Source organism: Diabrotica undecimpunctata, chromosome 1 (genome assembly GCF_040954645.1).
Source record: "Diabrotica undecimpunctata isolate CICGRU chromosome 1, icDiaUnde3, whole genome shotgun sequence".
In the NCBI taxonomy this organism is placed as follows: domain Eukaryota; kingdom Metazoa; phylum Arthropoda; class Insecta; order Coleoptera; family Chrysomelidae; genus Diabrotica; species Diabrotica undecimpunctata.
This window is the reverse complement of record NC_092803.1, coordinates 34,803,401-34,828,660: the sequence shown is the minus strand read 5'-3', so window position 1 is coordinate 34,828,660 and position 25,260 is coordinate 34,803,401. Positions and strand designations below refer to the sequence as shown.

The 25,260-nt window shown below is 31.9% G+C and overlaps 2 protein-coding genes across 6 annotated transcripts in view; one reads left to right on the top strand and one right to left on the bottom strand.

Moving 5' to 3' along the window:
* Positions 1–441: 441 nt before the first annotated feature.
* On the bottom strand, positions 442–10,901 carry Idh3a (isocitrate dehydrogenase [NAD] subunit alpha, mitochondrial). 2 transcript variants are annotated; one of them, XM_072540475.1, is made up of 6 exons: positions 10,780–10,901; positions 10,298–10,465; positions 3,548–3,726; positions 3,256–3,471; positions 2,591–2,840; positions 442–1,015 (listed from the first exon to the last, which is right to left on the bottom strand). In XM_072540475.1, the coding sequence occupies exons 1-6, from the start codon at positions 10,801–10,803 to the stop codon at positions 788–790; spliced, it is 1,065 nt and encodes a 354-aa protein (XP_072396576.1). In that variant the 5' UTR covers positions 10,804–10,901; the 3' UTR covers positions 442–787. The 2 variants fall into 2 exon arrangements, with proteins under 2 accessions (XP_072396576.1, XP_072396567.1); XM_072540466.1 differs by lacking the exon at positions 10,780–10,901 and adding an exon at positions 10,551–10,762.
* A 957-nt stretch (positions 10,902–11,858) lies between these two features.
* Positions 11,859–25,260, top strand: part of ClpX (Caseinolytic protease chaperone subunit) — a 52,701-nt gene continuing 39,299 nt past the window's right edge. For 2 of the 4 annotated variants that reach the window (XM_072540437.1, XM_072540428.1), the window contains exon 1: positions 11,859–12,276. In XM_072540437.1, coding sequence (XP_072396538.1) covers positions 12,201–12,276 — 76 coding nt within the window. In that variant the 5' untranslated portion in view covers positions 11,859–12,200. The remainder of the gene's footprint in view (positions 12,277–25,260) is intronic. The other 2 variants (XM_072540446.1, XM_072540419.1) reach the window with 1 other exon arrangement.

Here is a 25,260-nt window from a genome sequence, read left to right as displayed (position 1 = left end):
GCACACTTGATCTTCATGACTGAACTCTAGTTTTTTTCTAATATATGAAGTAACGTGAAGATGTGGTCTATTGTAGACATATTTGAACATACTTTTGTGCCCACCTAGCAGTTCTTTCACGTATGCATTTAGACGAATATACGGGTATAAGCCGTCGGAGAATATCTTGCAGATGTCATTCGTAGTTAAAAAATTCTAAAAAAATCGTCTTATGCTGTTGATTAAAATCCAAATTGCATATTACTGGGTGTATAGAGCAGGTAAACAGATTCCTTAACTTTTAAAGACGGAAACTGGTATGCTCTATTATCCTCCGTATTTCAAGCTTCTCGACATCTTTTTTTACTTGTTGTTTACGTGTTGGCATGTAGATTGTTTTAAGGAATACCTTAATTATTTACTGCTTTTCCTAATGATCGGGAGGTTAAAGAAACTATTCAATGAACAGGTAAATCTTTAATTTAGCAACGAAACGTTTTAAATAAATATTATATAAATATGTTTACAACGGACGCAAAAATAAATAAAAATACATCCTATTGAATATAAAAAATATCCAGGGGGTAACTAAGTTTCACAGTAATAAAGAAATACTAGGTAGGGCCTAAACGTAATGAGAAACTTTATTTTGATGATGAATACTGAGCATGTTACAAAAAAGACACCCTCGCTCGCTAGCCTACTACAAAAAAATGTTTTGCTTATTATGTACAAATATTATTAAAATCAACACACTAACGTCTATCTTCTTTAACGAGGGTTACTGCGACGTTTTTCCTTTAGGAACTTATGCTATTTTCTCGCAAATGCTGTTTGTGAACTCTGAACATTTGGCTTTGCCTCCCAAATCGCCTGTTAGGTATTTGGCTTCCTTGATGGTCTCGAAGCAGGCGTTTTCGATCTTGGACGCATGGCTGTTAAGGCCCATATACCTCAGCATCATGACGGCTGAAAGGAGCAGGGCGGTGGGGTTGGCTTTGTCTTGGCCAGCAATGTCTGGAGCTGTTCCATGTACCTAAAGAAAGCAACAAAAAATTACAAAAAAAAGTAACTACAATATCTGCATAAATTATTAGAATAACCCTATGAATTTCAGTTTTTTTTAAATTTCAAGCTCCTTAAAAATATCTTCACAATGATACAGGGCTGCTGAATGGGTTAGATAAAAATTAGTGAATAATAATGCTTATGCTACATAATTAAGTTAAAAATGGTGAGACTTTTTGATTGAATTGTCAAAATTTTACAGATGGTAATAAAACGTGCTAAAAGTGTGCAGTAACTCGACTTTTTCCAACTTTTTTTTTTAACTTAAATTAGTGGTGTTTTCTAGTCAATTTGCAGTAATGAGTGCTGATATTATTCTATAGTAATGTTAGTTTTTAGTCAGAACTACGAATGAAGAAGTACTGAGAGCAATGAACACATGCCCTCATCTGGCCAATACTATCAAAATTAGAAAGACGTCATATCTAGACACATAATGCGCCATAGGGAATTTGAGCAGCTCCAGGTAATATTAGAAGGCAAGATTGAAGGTAAAAGGGGCATAGGACGAAAGAAAAAATCTTGGCTACGAAACATCAGAGATTGGACCCACACAAGAGGAAATGAATTAATTCATCAAGCCCAGAACAGAGAGAAATTTGCCATATTGATCGCCAACCTCAACAGAGAAGGCACTTAGGAGAAGGAAGAATGTTAGTTTTGAATATTTCTCATCATTAAACAAGACGATTAATTTCAGATTGGAATTTTTTCAGATGGGTAAATATAAAGATCTTTCTATTGAGCAAATCTATTCTCTTACTGCGCTATTAGAAAATACCGAATACATTCAAAGAGAAGTAACAAGAAAATGTGTACCTCAATCGTCAGTTTGAAGATTGAAACAAAAACTTAAAGAGAAACGTCCTGTTACGTCAGTTCCATGCGACAGGACCAGTTTATAAATAGTCTTGCAGATAAGATTGGTTCTACCAACGAACGAATTGTTTGGTACTGGTAGCACGGTCTTTATGCAGGATGGAGCACCGTGCCATACAACTAAAAGCATTAAGTTTTTTCATGGGACAATAAATTCCTCTATTACCATGGCCCGGCAACTCACCAGACATAAACCCCATCGAAAATGTCTGGGAGTGCCTAAAAAGGAAATTGGTCGAGCAAGTAATAGCAAACAAGGTTCAGTTGATAGAAAGAATAATTTTTATTGGAACCATAATGATTATTTAAAAGAAATAGCAGCAGGATGCATAAATAACATGTCTCGAAGAGTAGCTGCATTTCTTAAAGCCAATGGTGGATTGAGAAAATATTGGTATTGTAGTAATTTTTGTCCAATAAATATACAAAAAGGTTAATACTATCATTTATGAAATCCTCTTATATATTGCTAATATAATTATCATTATAATTGATTATGAATCAAAGAAAACCAAAATTTGCTAAGGGAGTCTAATAATATGAGCAGCGACTGTACTTAATGAATATACACCTATGTTTGTGGATAGTTATGTGTATGGTACACGTATATAAATGACACTTGACATATGATTACATTATTTTTACAAAACAATCTAAATCTTACCGACTCAAATAGAGCACCGTTAAGGCCGATGTTACCAGAAGGAGTAAGACCTAATCCTCCAACAAGACCTGCACACATATCAGACAAGATATCACCATATAGATTAGGCATTACCAATACATCATATTGAGTGGGATCTTGCACCATATTCAAACATACTGTGTCCAAATATTTCTCTTCAAACTTGACTTCGGGATGTTTTTTCGCCATTTCTCTACAGCATCTTAAGAAAAGACCGTCAGACATACGCCTAAAAAATAAAAAAAAGTAATATGATAAATACATAGTTCAAATTTGGAACATAAATAATGTCTACATAACTTTAGACATTGATGTGTCCGAAGGTTATGCCCGTAATATAGAAAAGATAAAGAAGTAACATTAATTTCCACTGTTTATTAAATCTTGAGGCTTCTTTAATGAGCCACGTTAATACAATAACAATAGATATTGTAAATAAAAAAGGTTACGCTCTTCTTTCTTACTTTTATCAAAAATGAAGTACTCTCGATAAATCGCAGTTTGTTAGTTCTGGAACTTTGATACAGAATACTAATAATATGAGTGAAGCACTTATATCACATCTACTGGGCATGTCAGAAGATTTTTTGATAATAAACAAGCATTTGAAAAGTTAAGTGTGCTAATATACTCGTGAGACTTACATAATATTAGCTTTGTGTACTGCAGTAACTTTCTTTCTATTATTCTCTTTGGCATATTGGAAAGCGAATTCAGCTACCCTCCTGGAGGCGTCCTCTGTTATCAATTTGATACTCTGTACGACCCCGTCAACAATTTCGTGTTCAATACCAGAATATTCACCTTCAGTGTTTTCACGAATGGTCACAACATCTACATGGTCATACAAAGTTTTATATCTAAAATATAAATATTTCGTTATTACAAATCAATGTATAATAATTTAATATTTTTCTGTGGTTAAAATATCCGTACCCCTCTAAACTCCTGCAGGGCCTAACGTTGGCATAAAGATTGAATTCTTTTCTGAGAGCAAGATTTAAAGATCTGTGTCCTTTTCCTACGGGGGTCATGAGAGGACCTTTCAGACCGATTTTATTTTTGTTGACTGAGTCAATAGCAGCTTGAGGAATACCAAACTTTCCATCGGGGCCCTACAACAATAAAAACACTTAATAATCACTAATAATTTGGGAAAAATATTAATTATATTTCGATTGAAAATTATTTATAGCACAGTTTTAATGACACGACTGATAATCTCCAAAGTAATATGGTAAACCAGTGACGAAGAATTTCAAAATTATTTGAAATTTTCTTTTCTCAAATATTACAGTAATGCAGTAATGTTGAATAATTTTAATAAACCAATAATGTGGGTATACATACAGAGAAAAAAGGAAGGAAAGTGAGTGTAAAATATTTTATATACACTGCTCTTAATACACAAAAAATACCCATATGTAGAAAGGCCTTCATAGGCCTCCTTGGTATTTCCAAACACCGAGCTTTAGGTGTAATGAAGAAATTTCATAAATTAGGAACAATGCCTACCGATCGAAGGGGCAGTGACAGAGCGTACCATTTAAAAAATACTAACAGAATAAAAATTAAAGAATTTATAATCACTTAATGTAACGAACCACATTATTGCAGGTCATCCTCAAGAGTAAGAGTGTACTTAGATCCAGAACTTAATATTAAAAAACTGTGTCGTAAGAGTTGAAAGTAAGAGATTGTATTTTTCGTAATATATTTAACACAAAATATAATATTGGGTTTGGTTCACCTGATACAGATGTCTGCTTCATCTGTCTTTGTTTGAGAGAAACTATAAAATGATGCGAGAATGAACAAGAAAAAGTTAACAAAATTACTGAGTTTCGGCTAAATAAATTAAGAGCTAAAAGTTTGTTTGATATACCTAATAAAAAATGAAAGTCCTTATGTTTACACTTCTAGTCTTGACTGTCAGAAAAATATGCCCTTACCAATAATACCCAATCAAGCGGAATATTTTTCGAGAGAACTCTACGTATATAATTTTGCAATAGTATAAGGTTCTTCAAAAACAAAACTTACTAAGATAATGTGTTTACATACACATGGACCGAACTGATCGACCAAAAGGTCCATGCGAAATTGCTACAGCAATATATCATATGCTAAAACACACAAATTTCCCCTCTGAAATAGATACAGTGCATCTAATATATGAGGGGGACAAAATAAAAATTCGACACTTGTATTTATGTGTCAAACCTGGCTTGCTAATGATGCTCCTATTAATATTAATAAAATTCAACTTGTGTATTCAATTACATGCCATAGCTTTTTAGCTGCTGATCGAGTTTTTGGCAATATTGAAAAAAATGGTAGGAAGAAAAACGACAATACTTTAACCCCAAGAATATTTTGATATATTTGGTGAATGTACATCTGTAATTAAACATCCAGAATTTAAAGTATTGAGAAGAATTGGAAAACTGAAAAAATGGACAGATTGAAAGGGTTCCCAAGTTGGCATTTTCAAATCAGCAAATCGTCTAGAATTATATTACGAGAGAAGAGTTTACAAGGATACAGAATTCTTGTTCAAGGAGAGATGTTCTACAAATCTGATACTAGAACTTCGTTGTCAATAACCAGGAAAGGTAAAGCATTGACTGGTATAAATCATACAATTTTACCACCAAGTGCAAAGGTCAAAGAAACAAAACTTAAAGATGTAAATGAGCTATTAAACAAACATTTCGGTACAAACTGGAAGCAAATGTGGGAGCCTCAATTTTAGGCGAAAGCTTTAAACAAGAAATAGCAGCATATGCAGAATTTTAATAATCCAATCTGTAAACATATTGAGTGTATTCCTAATCTTCGTGTATAATATACTTAATATAACATACAATCTTTCTTTATTTAGTTATTTAGAAGACTGGCAGAATAGACAGGCTTGGAGAACGGGAACCCAAAGGCGGATTACGCTATGAACGGGACATTTTATATATATATATATATATATATATATATATATATATATATATATATATTATTTTTGTTGTTTTTGTGGGATTTATTGCATCATCTGGCCGCCAACCCTCCCAACCCTAACACCAGCTAGATAAACACCTCACTTGGAAGTCAAACAGGGAAGAATCGTGGATTTAAGTTGGACTATTTTTTGGGTATCATTTCCACCAAGGATTAGTCTTTAGTTCATCAGAGTAGGAGTTCTCCTATGTTGTACACCTCCAGGCTTAACCGAAACTGGCAGGGAAAACTCCATTTTTTTTTATGAATTACTTGTTATGGATTTGATAATTTTAATTTATTCAGTGGATACATCTTTTGAATTATATTTACTATTTTATATTATGTAATCTCCTCAAGGTTTCAAATTCGATATTTATTTTTAATCATTACAAGTAACTTTATGTAATAATAATTAGCAGTCATTTTGATTATTAATAATAAATTTATATATCAGGGGATGGTGTAATACCCCTATTATCTCTGGTCTGTCAGTTAACTGTATACACAACTAACCGTAGATAGTATTATACTGTTTTGTCTTCAAATATTAATATACTAGGAATTTACCCCATCAGGGTAAATCTCCATTTTACTTGCTGATATTTCTTGGATCGAACATAGACGTTACAAAAATACTCTTTCTAGTAGGTTAGTAGACTATCTATTCATTGTATTTTCACTCTTTTCATTGGCATAATCATTACAATTTAAAGTTAGGGTATTTATTATTGGGGGGCTAATTTTACTTTGTACCCGTAAATATTAATAAAGTTAAGTAGGGATTCAATTGGGTTGTACATACTAGATGTTTTATTAGTTACTCTTTTTGCTTTCAGCAATTGAACAACCCTAGAAGTATAATATACTTTGGGAAGTATCTGTTGATACTTTCCTGGCGCCCACACATTTATTATAGCAACTTCCTGACTTCATTATTCATATTCTGTTCAATTTAAACATTTTTATCTACTTTGCACATATATTCTCATTTAACTGTCTCTGAATGGCATGCAAATTGGCTGAATCCTCCCTTGAATGTGTATTGGTCATTCTCTGACATAGCTTTCTAGCCATCCTTCAATTTTGTTACATTTCTATAATCCTATTGTTTTATATTTACATATTTTTATTACATTGCTCCATTACATAACGTTCATAGTTCTACTTTTTGTTATCTTGGTGCCTCAAAGTACATTTCAGAGTTTGCTATATTGGTACACCAATGGTCCATTCCAATTCAATATCACATTGCTTTTTATAGTCAAATATGAGATTTTCCATATCAAATTCAATCGAGTCTTCAGCTTAATATTCCTCAAATTTTTTATTCCCAATAATAAATTAATATTAAAATTATCCAAAACAGAAACAAATTTCTAGACATAACTAAATACAATTTATGTCAGCAAAGATTGTTTTTATAAATCATATCTTTATTCTACATCTATTAAATATTAAAGTTGATATGTGCATTAATGAACCACTATACATCCATCATATGAATGTATGCAAGAATAAAATATTTTAAGATGCATAGAAATTATTATTGTTTTCATTTAATAGCAGTTGCGTAGACATAAACATTGAAAATTAACCTTTTAATATGAAAATATAAACATGTGGAATTGATAAGATTTTTTTAATTTCTAACATCAGAGGCCAATTTCAAGGTTTTTTTTTGTCAACAAATGTACATGATCATTTAATGTTTTCCTAGTAATTGCGATATTATTGGATATTAGTAAGAATGCTTTTGAAGGTTATTATTTTTATTTTCTCTATTTTTGTGGTATGATCCTATTAGCAGATTGCAAAACTGAGAGAATACAGAAAACAACTTGAAACAGTGTAAAAAATTTTCATTTGTTGGAAAAAAACAATATTAAAATCTGCTTCACCCACATGCTCCCCCTCTTCACTCACAAGCCAGATCATATATATCTTTGCTTATGTATCTTTTTAATCCCCTTTTTGTTCTTATTCCTCTTTTGTCATATAGTGTTTTTCTCAGTCCATCTTTGGACATCCCCTCCTCCTTCCTAAACTTCATGTGACACCAAAGTGACCATTTTTAGCTAAAACTAATAATTATGTTGCGAAAAGTACCAGAAACTCAGTAAAATAACTTTGTTATTGTTTAATTACATTTGCGGTAATAATAAACAAAACAAGAGATTTCTAACTCTTGTTTTATTTATTATTGCAGTATATACTGTAATAACAAACTTTTACTGCTAATCTTACAATTTTTTACATCTTCCTCACTTGGTCCCATCCTTACATACAAATCGCATTCTTAAGAAAAATTAAAAATAAAATTATGAGGTAAATATCTTCTTCTTTCGGTACCATTTTAAGTCCCCACAACGTTGGCAATTACATTGGTGAATTGTTTGTGGTCTTCGCTAATCGAAATAGTCGTTCTGCACTGTGTATTCCTGTCCAACCACGAATATTCTTGAGTCATGGCTTCTGCTTCCTTCCAGATCCTCTGCGCCCTTTATGTTACCTTTCATGATAAGCTGAAGGATTCTGTACCGGTCTCCTCTAAGAACATGGCCTAGGTATTAAATCATTCTTTTTTCAATATGTTGGAAAGTCCAAAGTATTTGGAGCACTCTTTTATGCAATCACAACTCAAAGACGTCTAGGCAATTGATCGTATCAGCCTTTGACCAAATATAGCATTTGATCATTCTTTGACCTAATTTTAGCTGTAGTCACAGAAGAATGATTTCATTTTTGGAAACGCTGTGCGAGCTGCTTAATTCTGCACTTGATCCCTTTACTTAGGTCTAATTGGTCATCTGTAATGTAGCATACCAGATATTTAAAGTGAGTAACTCTCTATATTTTGTTTACCTACCTGTAATGATGGGGGAGAACTGTCGTCTGTAATGTAGAGAAACATTGTCATGAGGTTGTCCACTGAATATCATAAATTTTGTGTTAGAAATATTCATTTCTAACTTCTCTCCTCTGACTTCCTCTCGTGTTTACTCAATGTAACAACTCTTGAAGGCTCTGGAGACTATCACATAAGATAACAATGTCGTCTGCGTATCTAATAAGATTATTAATAACAGCAAGGCAAAGCCTGTTTGAAAATTATATCTGAGTTGATATTAACTAACAGCAGGAGTAGAATTCATCCCTGTCTAACACCTCTTTAAATGTAACAATCGTTGGTTAATCTCCCATCGATTCATACAACAGCTTCCAATATAAGTTTTCTATGATAAGTAAATATCTACCATCAATGCCTTTGGTTCGTAATAGTTCAAAAGCGTTCCTGGCTTTATCCCATTGAAACCCTTTTCGTAATTGATGAAAGCGACATAAATATAAAATTTAAAAGGGAGATTCCCAGTGGTTGGCAACTTACAATGAAGTCAAAACTTCCTTTGTAAAATGGTATAAAATTTTTATTAAAGTTTTAAAATTATCCAAAATAGATTTATAAGTTTTTAAAACATTTTCGATCCTGTCTAATGTACATTAGCTATGCTCTTTGATCATGTGTGCTCTCAGGTATCTGAATGATGATACTTGTTCAACAATGCTATTGGGAAAAAAGCTTATGTTGGCACTGTTGAGAAAAACATAAGTTTAGTTTTGATAGTGTTCATGTATAAGTAGGACATAACACTCACCACATTTGACAATTATATCTGTAATTTGGTGGAGTTCACTGTATTGTTGGTATGTCTTAAATTATTAATTGTATTGCTGTTGATTTTGATTACAGCATTAGTATCATTCAGAGCTTTTGTGAAGATGTTTTCAGAATACAAATTAAAGAGGAGTGAGGATAATTAATATACATTATAAGTTACAATCTTGTAGGAACAAAAAACTTATTTTTTATTACTTAAAACAACAACTTCCTCTTACCTTTTGTTATAAACCATAACCTTATTTCTGATCCATTGTATATGTATATGTATAAGGTGTTCCAATAGGGACTTCCAAACTTTGAGAGTTGGTAGTGGCCATATTGTTAAAGCTACATCTGTCAAAGTCGAGGTCATTTATTCAGTCTGTTTTGACTAATTACTATGGATAGATATAGCTTACAACACATGCAAATGATAAAATGTTCAACATTGCACATCTACAATTCCAGACATTTTTGTAACTTAAATTTTTAGAAAAAAGAAAGGAGAGTAATTTTCATTTACAGGTGAGAAAATATATAGGGATACAAGCACTAATAAAGAGATTGCATAGATGTCATTATATTATGAAAATTGTGAAAAAGTGAAATTAAACAGAGGAGTGTAGGCCTGGTAGCTCAAATAACTAGCATGTTTACAAAAATGTACAGTTTCTCTATTTATGAGAGAAGTGGCAATATCGAAGTGTCAATCACCAGTAATGACTAAAAATCTATCAGTTTCTTTACTTAACCTTTTGAAATGATGTTAATATTTTCTTGGAGTTGAAAAATGTTCATATTATCTTTATTTTGAATTCATTTAATTTATTTTAATATAATTTGATAGTATAAGTAGTTTTTTAACTCATATAACTACTCTGCTTTATTTATCTATCTATTTATTTATTAAACAATGTTGTACTTTAAAGTGTCCTATGTACTGCTTGGATTCTCGGAAGACTAGCTGTAGGTACTGAATAATGTCTATGAATATTAAAAATATAATTAACATTTTTAACTGAGAAATTACTTACCCTAACTGGTGTCACATCTACACTTTCCCATTCAATAGGCACACTGGCAGCTTGGAAGATTTTCTGCACAGCAGCTGAAATTTCAGGACCAATCCCATCTCCAGGTATAAGTGTACATTTTTTAACTTCACTACTAAATAATCTGCTACCCAAAGCTTGTGATGTAGTCTAAAATAAAAACAAGTTTAAGTGTACAGAGGCATTAGGGCTTCTTGAAATGTTTTTCTACCAATTTGGTTATATAATCACTTACTAAATCAATTTCATTTGGCTGCCGATTTGACGGAGTTCTATTAAAATAGTTTATTAGTTTTGTCCATATCGAGGTTTCGGTTTTAATGTTAGATAAATTTGTAAAAAGTCTCATGGTGAAGGGGTACCAAAAAATCACATGCAGATAGATTTTTTTAATAAGGCAAACTTAATTTACTGCTATTATTACCAAAAAACAAAAACGTTCATTTATATTATTAAATACTCACAATTTTCCTCAAAATATTTGCCATTTTAATTTATTTTAAATATTATTAGAATTATAGGCCCGTCCCGTGTCCCCCTTGACAAGTGAAGAAACGCGAAGTTAGTAACGCTAGTCTAAAGTCAAGAAAAATGTCTTCTTTTTTTTAACCTATCATTTGAGATTTACAGCTCCCTATATAAAGCTTTATAAATAAAATATTAATTATTTATATTACTTCTATTATACTATTTTAAATAGCAATGAAATAATTTTTGGCAAATTATTTTATCACTCACAGTTCAAGAACCCTTTTATTCAAAGTTCCTAAAATAAAAAGACATCCCTTCCACCCTTCCAGTCTTTAGAAATGATTTTGTCCAAAATTTAAGGTGTTATCGAAATCAAAGAATATAGATAAGCGTCTATATTCTTTGGAGTTATTCATTAGTATGAATACTTTTATAAAATATAGTATTTATAAAAGTAATTTTATATTATTAAATATTCTTAAAATTCTTTATGGTGCAATATTTTAATACCCGATCTGCAAGATTTGCAGGCATTTCCTGCAAGTTAATAATAGGTTTAAATTCTTTAAATAAATATGAAAAAATATACGAAATTCGATATAATTCACAATACTAATTTTTAGCAAACCAAATATTAAATTTAATTTTATGTCAATAATTAATTCACTCAGTATTGCTAATAATACATAGTTACATATTTTTTATATTTATTAGGAATTTGAGACCTAAGTTAGTTCTTTATGTTTTTAATTATTTTAATCTATATGATAGATATGATAGTACAAGTATATAAATATTATATTTTTTACTTAAAGTTTGACTTAAAGACAAGCAATTATGCAAATCTATTTTAATATTTATCAGTTTTTCAAATAAAGTATGAAGAGACGAGCTGCTAAAAATACATTTCTATAAAAGCTTAAAAATATTCTGTTTGCAAATTTCTGTTTTTTACTGATGTCTAATGTAAATAATTCATATTTGTAAACCAGACTTGAATATTTTTGGCAATTGCGCAAATAAAAACAAACCAATAAAATATCCAACAAGGTTGCCAAGGTTATACGTCAGCAGCAGATAGTCTGTGGTGCTGTCGGAGGAAAGTGGTTTCGTTCGGGTTGTTATGGCTGTTTGACTTGTTTGACAGTCATCAGAATTTCAGTGACTTTTTCCAGTTTAAATTTTAAATCATTTCATTTACGTTTTCAATTAAAACTCTACAGTCGTTAGTGCTTAAGGATACTTTGAAATTTTTGTAAAATTTGTCTTTTATCTACAAATTACGTCCTGTCATTCAAGTTGACTTAGTGGTATTTTTATAAATGCTAATCCAAAATATTTTGATGATTTCATGTAACTGGTAGAGTTAACTAAAAAGAAGTGAACCAAAAGAAAATATTTGAAAAGTTTAGAAATGGGCAGTGTTAGACGCAGCCTTGTCACAGCTGGAAGATATGCTGTAGCTGCTAGGATTTCAAAATTACAACATGGTGAGTTATCTCTTAACTTTATTTCAATTTATCACATCACAAATGTAAACATATTGCTTTATATAAGTGTTTTCAGATAAACTTATTATAATAATATATGTTTGAATCTATTGTTTTGTATTCATTCTTCAATTTTTTGCTTCTTAAATAGATTTTCAGGAATAATCAATTAAGGAGACATTTCTATCTATTTTCCATAGGAGTGAGTTTGTTATAATATTTTTCTCTTAATTGCTATTCATGGTAACCTCTTTTTATCTGTACTTATTTCATTGTTTTCTCTTTACTCAACTTTGACTGCACCACCTGCATACATTTAGTTACATCCATTGTTCTCTTATGCCTTTTTTTCCTACTTACCTTTACCATAATTTTGATATCAGTGTCTCTATTCTATATTGTTTCTTGGCTGTAACTTAACATTTTAAGAGTTTTGTTTATTGAGGGTCATGTTTCTTTTCCAGTAAATATCCATTGTCTTATCAACATTTAAAAATTTTACTGCTCAAGTGTTTTTTTTCGATGCCATTCTTTTTACCATATTAACATTGAGGATTGATATCAAACCATGATTTTTATGGGATATTTTATGAACGTGATATTTTAATATATATAAAGAACACCAGTTTAAAAATATCCAGTTATTTGACAAGCATAATTAATTAATATTGTGTTTATTTTCCAAAGCTATCTTTCACCATTATAAATGTACTGATTACTTACTGAAGACATAAAAAACAATTATTATTCTTATGATATTTCAATATATATGTATTGCTATTTAAAGAAGATGGCATATTACTCACTAGAAAGCATAAATAATTATCTGTCTTTTCTATCAGTTTTTTTAATGGCATAGACATTCAGCCTGTTACAATAGATTCTCCAATCAGACAAATGCACAACCCTATCCCTAATAGAAAACTAGCGGATAATTAATATAAGAAAATATGATCAGGAAACATATGGGGTCACTTGCTTCTTGTCTAGGGGGCCATCATATATCCCACTGTGCTGGAGTGGAAATGATACATAAGTTCCATCTACTTTTAATAGCAGAAAATAGAGAGCATTGTGTATCTACATTCAACAGGTTGACTGCCAGCCTCCCTTTTTGTAAATTACCAGTCACTTGATTACCATATATGGTACTCAGTCCAGAAGATAAATTCAAATATTGAAGGCCAAATTTGGTACTCAGTACTTATACCTTACTAAAATAAATGCCTTGCACCTCAGCAGTTGCTCAGCTTGTAAGTATATTTTATAGAATATATATATATATATATATATATATATATATATATATATATATATATATATATATATATATATATATATATATAAGTAGAATAGTTTGAATACACACAGGGAATCTCCTTTTGTGCTGTTTTTCTTCCATACCTGGTAGTAATGTCCTTATAACATTGATTGCAGAGGTTTCTTTTTGGACATTTGATTAAATTGTTTACCTTAATAGCTGGCATTACACAATCATGTTTAGTAAGCATATCTTTAATAATAGCCTCTCTAAATTATGTTATTTTTATGTTTTTATTTGTTACTTTGAAATAAAGTGAAAAGACCTTGAAAATTAATTATAAGAATTGATTTGATCCAATACATCTATGAAGGGTTTTCCTAGATTATACACTGCTATAACCTGTGGTTTAATTTGGTCTCCTCTTCTTTGTGTCACATAAATATTAGAATTGAGAGTATTTTATTGAGTGTGCCAGAGGTGGTGCTCATGGCCCCCGAGGGAAACGGCATAGGTACTCAGGTTAAAAATGGTGTGAAATACTTAAAAAGATCTTAATTAACCCTCAAAAGGTTCTCACAAAAGTCAGTCGTGCCCTCATGGGTCAACATGCTTTAGAAGAGCTGCAGCATAAAAGGCAAGTTAACATTGTACCACATTTGGTACTCATAGCAGTCAACCTGTTAAACATGATTACAATATTGATTCAGACCAACTGAAAGATCCAGGGGTCACATAAATAGGACAAATACTCAAGTAGGATCTTCAGTGAGTTATTGATGGTTACAACCATATATCGTGTCTGCTATAGTTGCAGATAAAATATCAGAAACAAACAATTCCAGACCATCACCTATAAAACTGGAAAACAATATACCATTATAAACCACAACCTGCAAAGGTCTAGATTCCCTGATAGGACAGTTATACCTAACTTAAAATAGTTTAATATTCATATTTCTTTGTGATGTCATTTGAATTTATGTAGCTATTCCATTCTATTGTTTTATTACATCAAATCACAGTGCTCATGAAATATATATGGCTCAGTGGAAGGTTAAGTTAAAAAATAATTACTGGTTTATCACTTGAATGATTTTTGATTTATTTAAACAAAAGATTTTTTTACATTACTTAACTTTATATTTATCTTATTTCAAATTTTATATAAGTATCATATTTTTATAAATTATAAATGTTTAAAACTGTAACATGAAATAATAAGTGTTAGAGAATCAATGCAGTTAATTTTCTTCTATATAAAAAAGTAATACATTTACTTAATAAATCATTTAAGCAAAAATATATCAAAATGGGGCTATATATTGTGAATTTTTCTTATACTGAGAGGAAAAGCACTCAAACTTCTTTTCAAATTGAAATAAATAGCACCAATGTGATTCATACTGTTCATCAACAGTCTTTTCATAAATCAAATTAAAATTTACATTCTTTTGCCATCAAACATATGGTTATTCTGTCATCATGCTATCTATCAGTTGAAATTGATGGCTAACCTGAACATGGTTATTTTGCTGAAGACATCCGGGAAACTACTGCACCACTGGGCCACACTTCTCTATTCCAAACCTTTCTGAAATTATTTGGGTTAACAGTGACCTTCATTGAGGAATAAATGTCTGGTTGTTTCGACTCGACAAGCTCACAGGTCACTTCTGGAAACTTGTCCTAAGGCTGTTTCTTAAGTCTTCGGGTTTAGTGTTAGGAGCCAATCTTGTAACATACAGAGATGTTAATTCAGGAATCGTCTGAATGTTGATAGATTCAAACCCACATCCAACCACAAATCTCCTACGACGATTAGAGTTGGGGCTCACAGACACCCATTCCCGGCCACGTTGCCTGTATATGTGTATGTCGTATAAGTCAAAACATGGCATTCGTGAGCTTCAAATACAAGGATAAAAACTGTACTGATTCGTCAGAAACATATTAATTTTAAATTAAATTAAGGGAGTTACTAAAGAAAAAAAATTACGCCTTCCAAAACGTTTATAATGCAGACGAAACTGGGCTCAATTGGAAAGTTTTACCACGAAAAACTCTTGCATCACGTTGTGAATTAGCAGCACCTGGACCTAAAATAAGCAGATCTTATCACTGCCTTAGCTTGGGCTAATGTGACTGGCAGCCACTGATTGCCCATGCTTGTCATTGGTAAATGCAAGAAAACACATTGTTTTAAACACATTAATATGTCTGCCATGCATATCGTTTACACTTCGCAAAAGAGTGCTTGGATGGATATTAAATGTCCATGGAATGGTTTATAGAAACTTTATACCCTCTGTTAAAGTTATCAATTAAAAAATGGCAAAAGAGAGAAAACATTATTTCTTTTTGATAACCCCCCAACTCATCGATGTTGGAGTGAAAAAAAACCTGTTCTTAAAAAATTACGTGACCTAGCCGTAGCCGTTCGTAAACGGGTAGACTTGCTTCGGCAAACGAGAATTAAAGATTTTTTAATCGTTAGTAATTAAAGCCTTGAAAAATCTTAAATTTTGGCCCACGTTAATGGGCAGATGGGCAGACGACATAAAAAATTTGCAGACTCATAGTAAATACTAAGAAATAGAGAAGAAGGGAAGACGTTAGGAAAGGCTTATCCGATATTTGGTGAATCAAGTTGACATAAATAGATATAGTCCATCTAATTTACAAACCGTTTCACGTCATTATCTACGTTAGAGATCGAAGTTGACATAGTTGCCAAAGTATAAAAAATTCCTGAATCCATTTTAAATCAAATAGATCACATAATTATTGCAAAAGTGTACAACAATGGTAGACAACAAAATAAATTAATATTTAATGTAAATAAATAGAAACAAAACAAGAGTTAAAAAATAATCTTGTTAAAAACAATTTAAGCCGCTTGTTTAAAAAACAACATAGTTTAATTAATAGTAAATAATAAAAACAAAACTAAAGTGTCAACACCGCAACTGTCAAATAAGTGTTACCAATTTATGCCAAAATTTCACCTTCGTTCGATTACAGTTACAGTGTGTTTTGAACAAATGTTCTTCATAAAAACGCTTTATAATGCATTTTTACAAATTAAATGAAACATATTATTCTGCATTTCTTTAAGTTAACGTTAATAGAAATCTTTAAATATTAGTTCTACGCGTATATAATAAAATATGTCTAGTGGCTGTAATGCCAGTGTACTCGGCAAAGTGATTCTAAAAAAGAACACACCTACCGCCTAAATATTTCGTGTTGGTATCATGTGACGTCACGGGCTATGACGCCGATGACGTGCAACGGTTTGTAAATTAGATGGACTGTAAGTCATTTATATTTTCTTACCACATCAACATTCTTTCATAAATCCAAATTTGGTTTCATGGAAATCAATTTTAAATTACAAATCTCTACATTTTTCAATTCAATATCAAATTATACTTTATGATTTAGATCACACTTCTTCTTTATCCTATTTTTAAGTTGTTTAATTTTACACTAAATATTGTGTGTCAAAGACCATGTATAAATCAACATCGCACATAATTTGCACTACATTTCATATATTCTAGACCTGTGCAATTTAAAAATGTATCAATGTTTATTTAGTTATCAAATCAATTGCAGACATATCATTTGGTATGCATGATTTCTGAAGATAAAGTTAACAGGCTGGTGGAATTTTTATGGTATTTTTGTAACTTTTCTCTTTTTGGGAAATTAGCCACAAGTTTCCAAATATTTATTTAACATTTAAGTAATTGATCTTTTAATGGACTTGGTGATAACAATAAAATTTTAGTTCGCAAATAACACTATTAATCTATATATTTTCACTCATCAAATAACTGATATATTTCCATTTTTTGGTAAGACTTTTAGTAATTAGACAATGAAAACATTTTATAAATATATAAACCTGTAATTTGAGATAATATCTGACAGCAGCAGGTATATATTTTATATAGAAACTATTTACTTAAGAAAAGTCAAGATGGAGACAAGGTCGGTTTTAGAATGACGTTAATAGCAGATCTCGTGTAGCAATCGTGCAACAAATCTTTATACGAAACAAATATGTTAATATGTATCATATATCTACAAACAGCTAAAAATGAGAAACGGGATGCATACTTAGAAATCTTACAGAAAAACCCTCAAGCTAAAGACATTTACAATCAAAAGAGAAGTTATACTAGACATTTATTTTATTTATTGTATGGCATACAAGAAGAACACATAATTAAAAATCAATATAAAACGTTACAGGGACTATTACAAATGAACATCTAATGTATTATTAATATAATGTAAAACATTTTCGGTCGCATTGAGGAACTCATCGAAAACTCCAGGGAATCGCCTTCGGGGACATTCTTCAACAATGTGACGGACGGTCTGTCATTGCGCACCACAGTTACACTTAGGAGTAAGGGCTTTTCCACATCTATATAAGCTGTCAGTACATCTAGCGATGTTTGTTCTTATTCTGTTTAGCGTTGTCTATATATTGCGAGTCATTTCAAAACCTCGCGGTTTCTGATCGATACAGACTATTTGGCGTGTTTCCTGTGGTGAGTCGTTCTCCCATTGTCTTCTCCAAGCGTTGGTGAGGTTGAAATGTTCCTGATGTAAGGAGTTGGCTCTTAACAATGGAGGATATCTGGAGCGCAGTCTGTTTAGTTCAATATCAAGCTTATCATGGTCGATGGGTAGCTGATGGTTAGCCTCGATTTTTCGATATTCTCCGAGAAGAGAATGACTTCTTCGCAATTTCGGCTGTGGAATGTGACTCAGAATCCAAAGCCAATAGTTCAGTGTGGGTCCAATTGTACCTGAGATCATTCGCATTGTCTGGTTTCATTGGGTGTTGATAATCTTCGCGTTTTCAGTTTTGCTGCCGTTCTTTGTAGGTGTTACTATTTAAATGGGAATAAGCCACAATTAAAGGTTAAAGTACGTTTATTGACGTTTCAATTTCCACTTCGGAAATCGTTCTCAAAAAACAAACATTAGTAAATTAAACAAATTTTGTTTTTTGTTACTTAGTGAAAAATTCTTCTAATAATTTAATTTTATCTGACTCATCTATATTGACAATTCAGACAATTTTAAAGTAGACGACTTTAAAATAATATTGCCAATATTGTTGAGTTGCGTTCCTGGGACGACTTTACTTATAAGATAGTTCATTCGATTACATGAAATCAACTGTAACTTGAGAATATCCGCCAGAAAAGATCATAGCATGTAATTCGTCTTTAAAAAGACAAACACATGCCATGATGACAGTAAAATTCTCCCGTTAGTGATTTCATAAAATGGAATTCACTCATAATCCCCAAAAGAGATTATTCTAAAATATTCAAATATTTGTCCGTGTTTACAATCCCATCGATAAAATGTAACTTTCCCATACCTTTAGACGACGTGCTGTTCCAGATCATGACAGATGCAGGAAATTTGACTTTTCTCTTCAGACAGTCGGGATGAAAAGCTTCATTTTTCCTGCGAATGACGCGCCTCCTACTGTCTCCAACGCACACTTCAAATCTGGACTCATCACTCCATTGTATTGAATCCCATTGCGACTGGGTCCAATTTTCATGCTCTTTTGAGCATCTTAGTCTATGTTTCTTTTGTTGTAATGTTAAAAGTGGCTTTTCCTTAGCCTAAAATAAAATGAAATTTATTAAAAACAATTCGTACTAACTTTTTCAACTATAAAACTTACTTTGTAAGTACCAAATCCTAATTTTTGGGCCTCTCGGTGACATGTTGATCTAGAAACGTGTCTTCCAATAACGTTACTCCATAAAAAGCCTAACTCCATATAATTCGCTCGTCGATTTTTCACTATAATGCGTCTTAATGCACTTTGACCTGCTTCGGTTATTTTAATTTTTGGTACATTTTTAGGTTTTGTGACGACCGAACCTGTAGTTTTTTATCTTCTGACTATATTCCTTACACTAGAGCGTGACAATTGCGATTTTCAACATATTCGCGATTTCCGAATTGGATTTTCCAGAATTAAAAAATCTAATAAGGATTGAACAAATTTTCTCATCGATAACTTTACCTCGACCCATTGTATAATCCACAAACGGCAAAAAGCTTTACAATACTACAAAATACATTTGACATTAACTGACAGTATTATTGTTATGTCATTTTCCATAGCTACCTCTGGATTTAACGTAATTATGAAAAAATCAACGTATGTTGACATAAGTGAATGCATAGCCAGTTTAGTGAAATTTTTTTTATTGTTGAAAATAAATAAAAAACCATAAGGGTAATGTTTTTAATAAATATTAATAAAATACCATATTAATTAATATGGGAACTTATAAAAATCATGCAGAGTATAATTTATTTATGGTAATCGACTTAAGTGCAAATTCCATAGGTGGGCCAAGTGATACGGGAAGGGGCTCGTAAATACAAATACGAAATATATAATAAATTTCCTAAATAAAAATCTATTTCATGTATGTTTGTATGTGAAAGTACTGCATATAAACTCTTATAAAACAATATTAATAAATTAATGTTGAAAGAATAAACAACCACAAATGTTTCAAAAATGACTTAAACATACTATATAAAAAATTCTCTTAAAACAAATGCAACCTTCGCACCGATATACACGCGAGAGTCAGACCAATTGGTTTTCCAGCTTAATTGACATAACTTAAGGTCAAATTTAAATCATTGTTAATAACCTCTGGTTTGTTAACATCCTTGACCACGTTCATATATACCTTTTGGCAATGATTTTAATATATTTCAACTCGTTTAATTTTTAATAAAAAATAAATAAAACAATGTAATGGATTCTTCAGTTTAATAAGGAGCTTGACAACATTGAGAAATTGGACAATGTGTGGCATTTTTAATATTTCCTCTGGGAAAAATATCGCATAAATTGAAAATTTTATTACCAGTTTTATGTTTTCACTTACGTGTATTTTTTCTCAGGTGGTATTAAAAAAAAGTGTGAATGTATTTTATGATACACTCGAATTCATACAGTGCTAACCAAAAGTCCCCTCCTCCCTCGTATCTTTTCAACGGTTATAGTTACAATAGTGAAATTTGGAGGAATGAAATAAACGGACATAGGCTTCTCAACTAGTCATAGGTGACGTACTAGTCACTGTGACCGATAATTTTAAATGGGACCTTATGGCAAATGATATTTCGTTTGAAGGCTATTGAAAATATCTAATTAATTTCAATTAATTAATAATTAATATTATATTTAATTATAATTAATGAATATACTAATTAATATAATAATTTTGTTTTGGTTTAACCAGATTTTGATGAATAAATTAAATAAATACTAAAATTGTAGTTTCGCGGTTAATAATTAATAAAGCTTTAAGAATCAGTTCTTATATTAAGTTTTCAAAATGTGTTCCATCTACTTCCCGATAGTAATCCATCCTATTGGTAAACTCTTGTCGCACTCGTTCAAATGTGTCGAAGGAAATTGCCCTACATTCTTTAACAATTCTTTGTTTTACATTGTCAATACTGTCGGGTGCTGTAGCATATTCCTCTATTCCTATATCAAGTACTCCCACAGAAAAAATCTAATGGTGTGAGCTCCAGTGACCGAGCTGGCCATTCTATCGAACCTCGTCGTCCAATCCATCTACCACGATATTCCTCATTTAGGTAACGTTTTACTGCACCAGAATAGTGTGCACAAGCACCATCTTGTTGAAACGTTACGTCCAAGATGCTGAATTCATCTGGATTATCTTACAGAATTTCAAAAATTAACGGTTTAACCGCGTTTTGTAGCATCTCCAGATACAGTTTACCGGTTAAGTTAACATTGAGAAAAACAGGTCCAATTATGTGGTTTCCCAAAATACCTGCCCAAGCATTTACTTTTTCTGGAAATTGAGTTTTTCACGAAAGTAATTTGATTAGACATATTTTCACAGAATTCTGGACTTCGGTCGGGGTCATCATCCTAAAGTTGCTGTACAATTTTTAATTTGTGGATGAAATTTGTTTTAACCACTCGGTGTTCTGGTTTTTGACTGATTCCATTTCTGCAGTTATGTCAATTTTTTTGTAATCACTAATTGTTGGTCGACCAGATCGTTAGGCATATTGAACACTACCTGTTCCTTCAAACTTCCGAAGAAGCTCCCTCAAATAAGTCGTCGATATAGGGCGATCGGGGTACCTATCATTAAAAAGACATTCCTCTACGTGGAAATTGTTTTTACATTCACCGATTATTAAGACAGCTGCTACTTTGTCGGCTATAGTACGTATCATTCTGCCTATGTAAACATTTAAACGTCTCGCTTAACAATCATCAAAAGAAAAGAAAAATGCATTTCCGAAGTGCATAAAAAATTAAAAATTTGCAACTAAGAAGATATCGACAGCAATGAGTTTAATTTTATTATTCGGGGGTTTTCACCCCTGAACACTGAAGGTTTTCAGATCACTGAACACTAATGTTATGACGGCGATGATCATCGAGCTACCTGGTATCCAGGGTGAACCTTGTCTTCTGAAGTTTTATGTAGTTTTTATTAGCAATCAATCAAAACTCATTACTCGGTGGTTTTCGAGGTCGGTGGATACGAATATTATGACAGTGATGATTCTCCTGCTGCCTGGAACCCACTGTGGACCTCGTCTCCTGGAGTTTTATGTTGTTTTTATTCAAAATCAGTCAAAATCATTACTCGGCGTTTTTTTGGGTTGCTGTACACGTCTATGATCTCCAAGGTATCTGGTGCCCACCGTGGACCACGTCTCCTGAAGTTGTTTGTTAATTTGTTATTAAATTTTTTCTGTAAGTGTTGTATCAAAAAGAATTAAGATATAATTTCTTGAATATCAATAAAAATAATTTTACTAAGTAAAAAAGATGATTAAGCACAAATTTTTACGTGCCAAATTGCAAACCAAGCAATTCTTTCTACATCCACATTTTCATATAAAAGCAGAAAAAAACGCACTTTAACTATGCAATTTGGAGGATATCTGTGTACAAATACGTGTTAGAGATTAAGTATAAGAGCACATGTTAAAGTAAAAGGCGGGAGCTGCTACAGGGGAGATTATAATATGTATCACCTAGCACTTCATTAGTGCTACCAACTGTTTAAAAGCGCCAAATTTAAGAAATAAGGTTTTGGATAATTTTTAGAAGTTTTATATAAAGTTGCATGAGGTATTCTGAGGTGATTTATCCAAAAAATATTCGTGTTCAGCGACCTCGGAAACCCCCCTGTGTAATTACTGTCGACTGATTTAGAATAAAATTAAAATGAAGCTCCAGGAGAAAGATCACTCTGGATACCAGATACCATGGAGACCATCGCCGTCGTAATATTGATGTACAACATCCCCAAAAACCCCCCGAGTAATGACTTTTGACTTAAATGAAAATAACAAAACTTCAGGAGACGAGGACCACAAAAAAACTGTTGAATGCAAGAATGCAGGAAAAGTTACAGCCCTTTGAAGTTAGAAAATGAAAATCAATTTTTTCCAATATATCGAAAACTAATAATCGAGATTTTATATTGAAAAAATATCTTTAAAAAAAATAACAGTGAAATTTCTACACCCCTTAAAAATTTTATGGGGGTTTTGTTCCCTTAAAACCCCCAAATATTTGCATACGTTCCAATTAAATTATTCTTGTGATACCATTAGTTAAACACAATATTTTTAAAACTTTTTTGCCTCTTAGTACTTTTTTATCGAGATGCGGCTTATTTTTTAATGTGTTTCAAAATTTCTGAGTACCTAACAACATGTAAAATATAAATAAATTTTCATATTATTAGCAGTTCTCTATAATCTTACATAACCATTTACAAATATGTGGTGGATTTTACAAATGTTCAAAATGACCTGCATTTTCTTGAATAAACATTCGACATCGTTTTAAAAAGGTAAATCGAATATTTTGGAAAATCATGAGCTTCTGACGAAATCGATTTGCAGCTTCTATGATTCTATTCGTTAGTTGTTGTTTATTCATAATTGGTACGGAATATACGTACTTCTTCTTCTTCAGTGCCTTATCCGGTCCGGATGTTGGCGATCATCAAGGCTATCATGGTTTTGTTGACTGCTCTGCGAAACAGCTCCGCTGAGGTCATCCCAAACCATTGTCGGAGATTTTTCAACCACGAGATACGACGGCGTCCCGGTCCTCTTCTGCCAAATACTTTACCCTGCATAACAAGTTGAAGAATTTGATATTTACGTACCCTTTTATAAAATCCCAGAAGCAAAAATCAATTGGGTTAAGATCTACACCTCTGGGCGGCCAAGAAATAGGCGCATCAGGGCCCCTTTCAATCCAACGTTCAGGATACTGATCTAATAGATATTCTCTTATTTCATTATGGTAATGCGCTGGAGCGTCATCCTGTAAAAACCACATATTTTTCCTCTGGTAACAAGTTTTGTAGAAAGTGTAAATAATTTTCACCGTTTAAATTGTTTGGAAGAAATACTGGCTCTATTAGGTTATTATCCACAATCCTTGCCCAAACATTGACTAAAATTTCTTTGGTGATGAGATACTTTTTTTGTTTCAAGAGTTTTCTTCGGCCCAGATGTGCCTGTTATGATGGTTCCTAATGCCATTTCTGTTAAAGGTAGCTTCATCGATAAACAAAACATGATTAATAAAATAGACATTTTGTGTGTTTTCCGTTAAAAACCAATCGCAAAACCCCACTCTTTTAGGATAATCTTCATCCAGTAATTCCTGAACGGGTGTTAATTAATAAGGATGAAACTTCTGTTCCTTGAAACTTCTCCAAATTATCATGTGAGGCACGTCTAATTGAGCCGCTACTACTCTTGTACTGCTTCCAGGAATTTCTTCAATTGCTTCCAAAATCTTTTCATTGTTTGTATGTACTTTTGGTCGACCATTATTACCAACAATTGCGGTCGCAATGTGCCTGTCTCTCGTAAACGACGATCAATCAAAAGAAATAATCGTTTGCCTGGTGTATTTCGATTAGGATATTTTTCTGCGTAATGCCTTGCAGCTGCTGCACTATTCACTTGATATTCCCCTGTAATTACCAAATTTCCAACAATTATCTAAAACCCCAATTTAGCCTGCTCAAACTTACCCAGAATTAAATGCATATCTGCCATTTCTGAATACGTGTACACCATTGTAATAGAAAATTTAGTTTTGCTTAATAATCTTAAATGCACAATAATTGGAATATTTGTTACTGACAATATGTATTGTTGATGCTACTATTTAATACATAGTAACCAGATCAACAAGTATTATACAGTCGACTAGAGAATTTTTAAAACAAAATAAAAAAGTAGCCTCATTTTTATAAAAACTGGCTTATCGAAAAAGTACTAAGAGGCAAAAAAGTTTTAAAAACATTGTGTTTAACTAATGGTAAGTACCACAATACCACATAATAATTTAATTCGAACATATACAAACATTTGGTGGGGTTTAAGGGAACAAAACCCCTATAAAATTTTTATGGGCTTTACAGATTTCACTGTTATTTTTTTTTTAAAGATATTCCTGCCATCTCTAACAGTTTTCGATATATTGGAAAAAATCGATTTTCATTTTGTAACTTCAAAGGGCTGTAACTTTGTTTATGTGCACATTTGTACTAAGGTAAGTTAGGTTCAATCGAACTATTTTTGGTCCCGTAATGCGTGATTTAATTTGT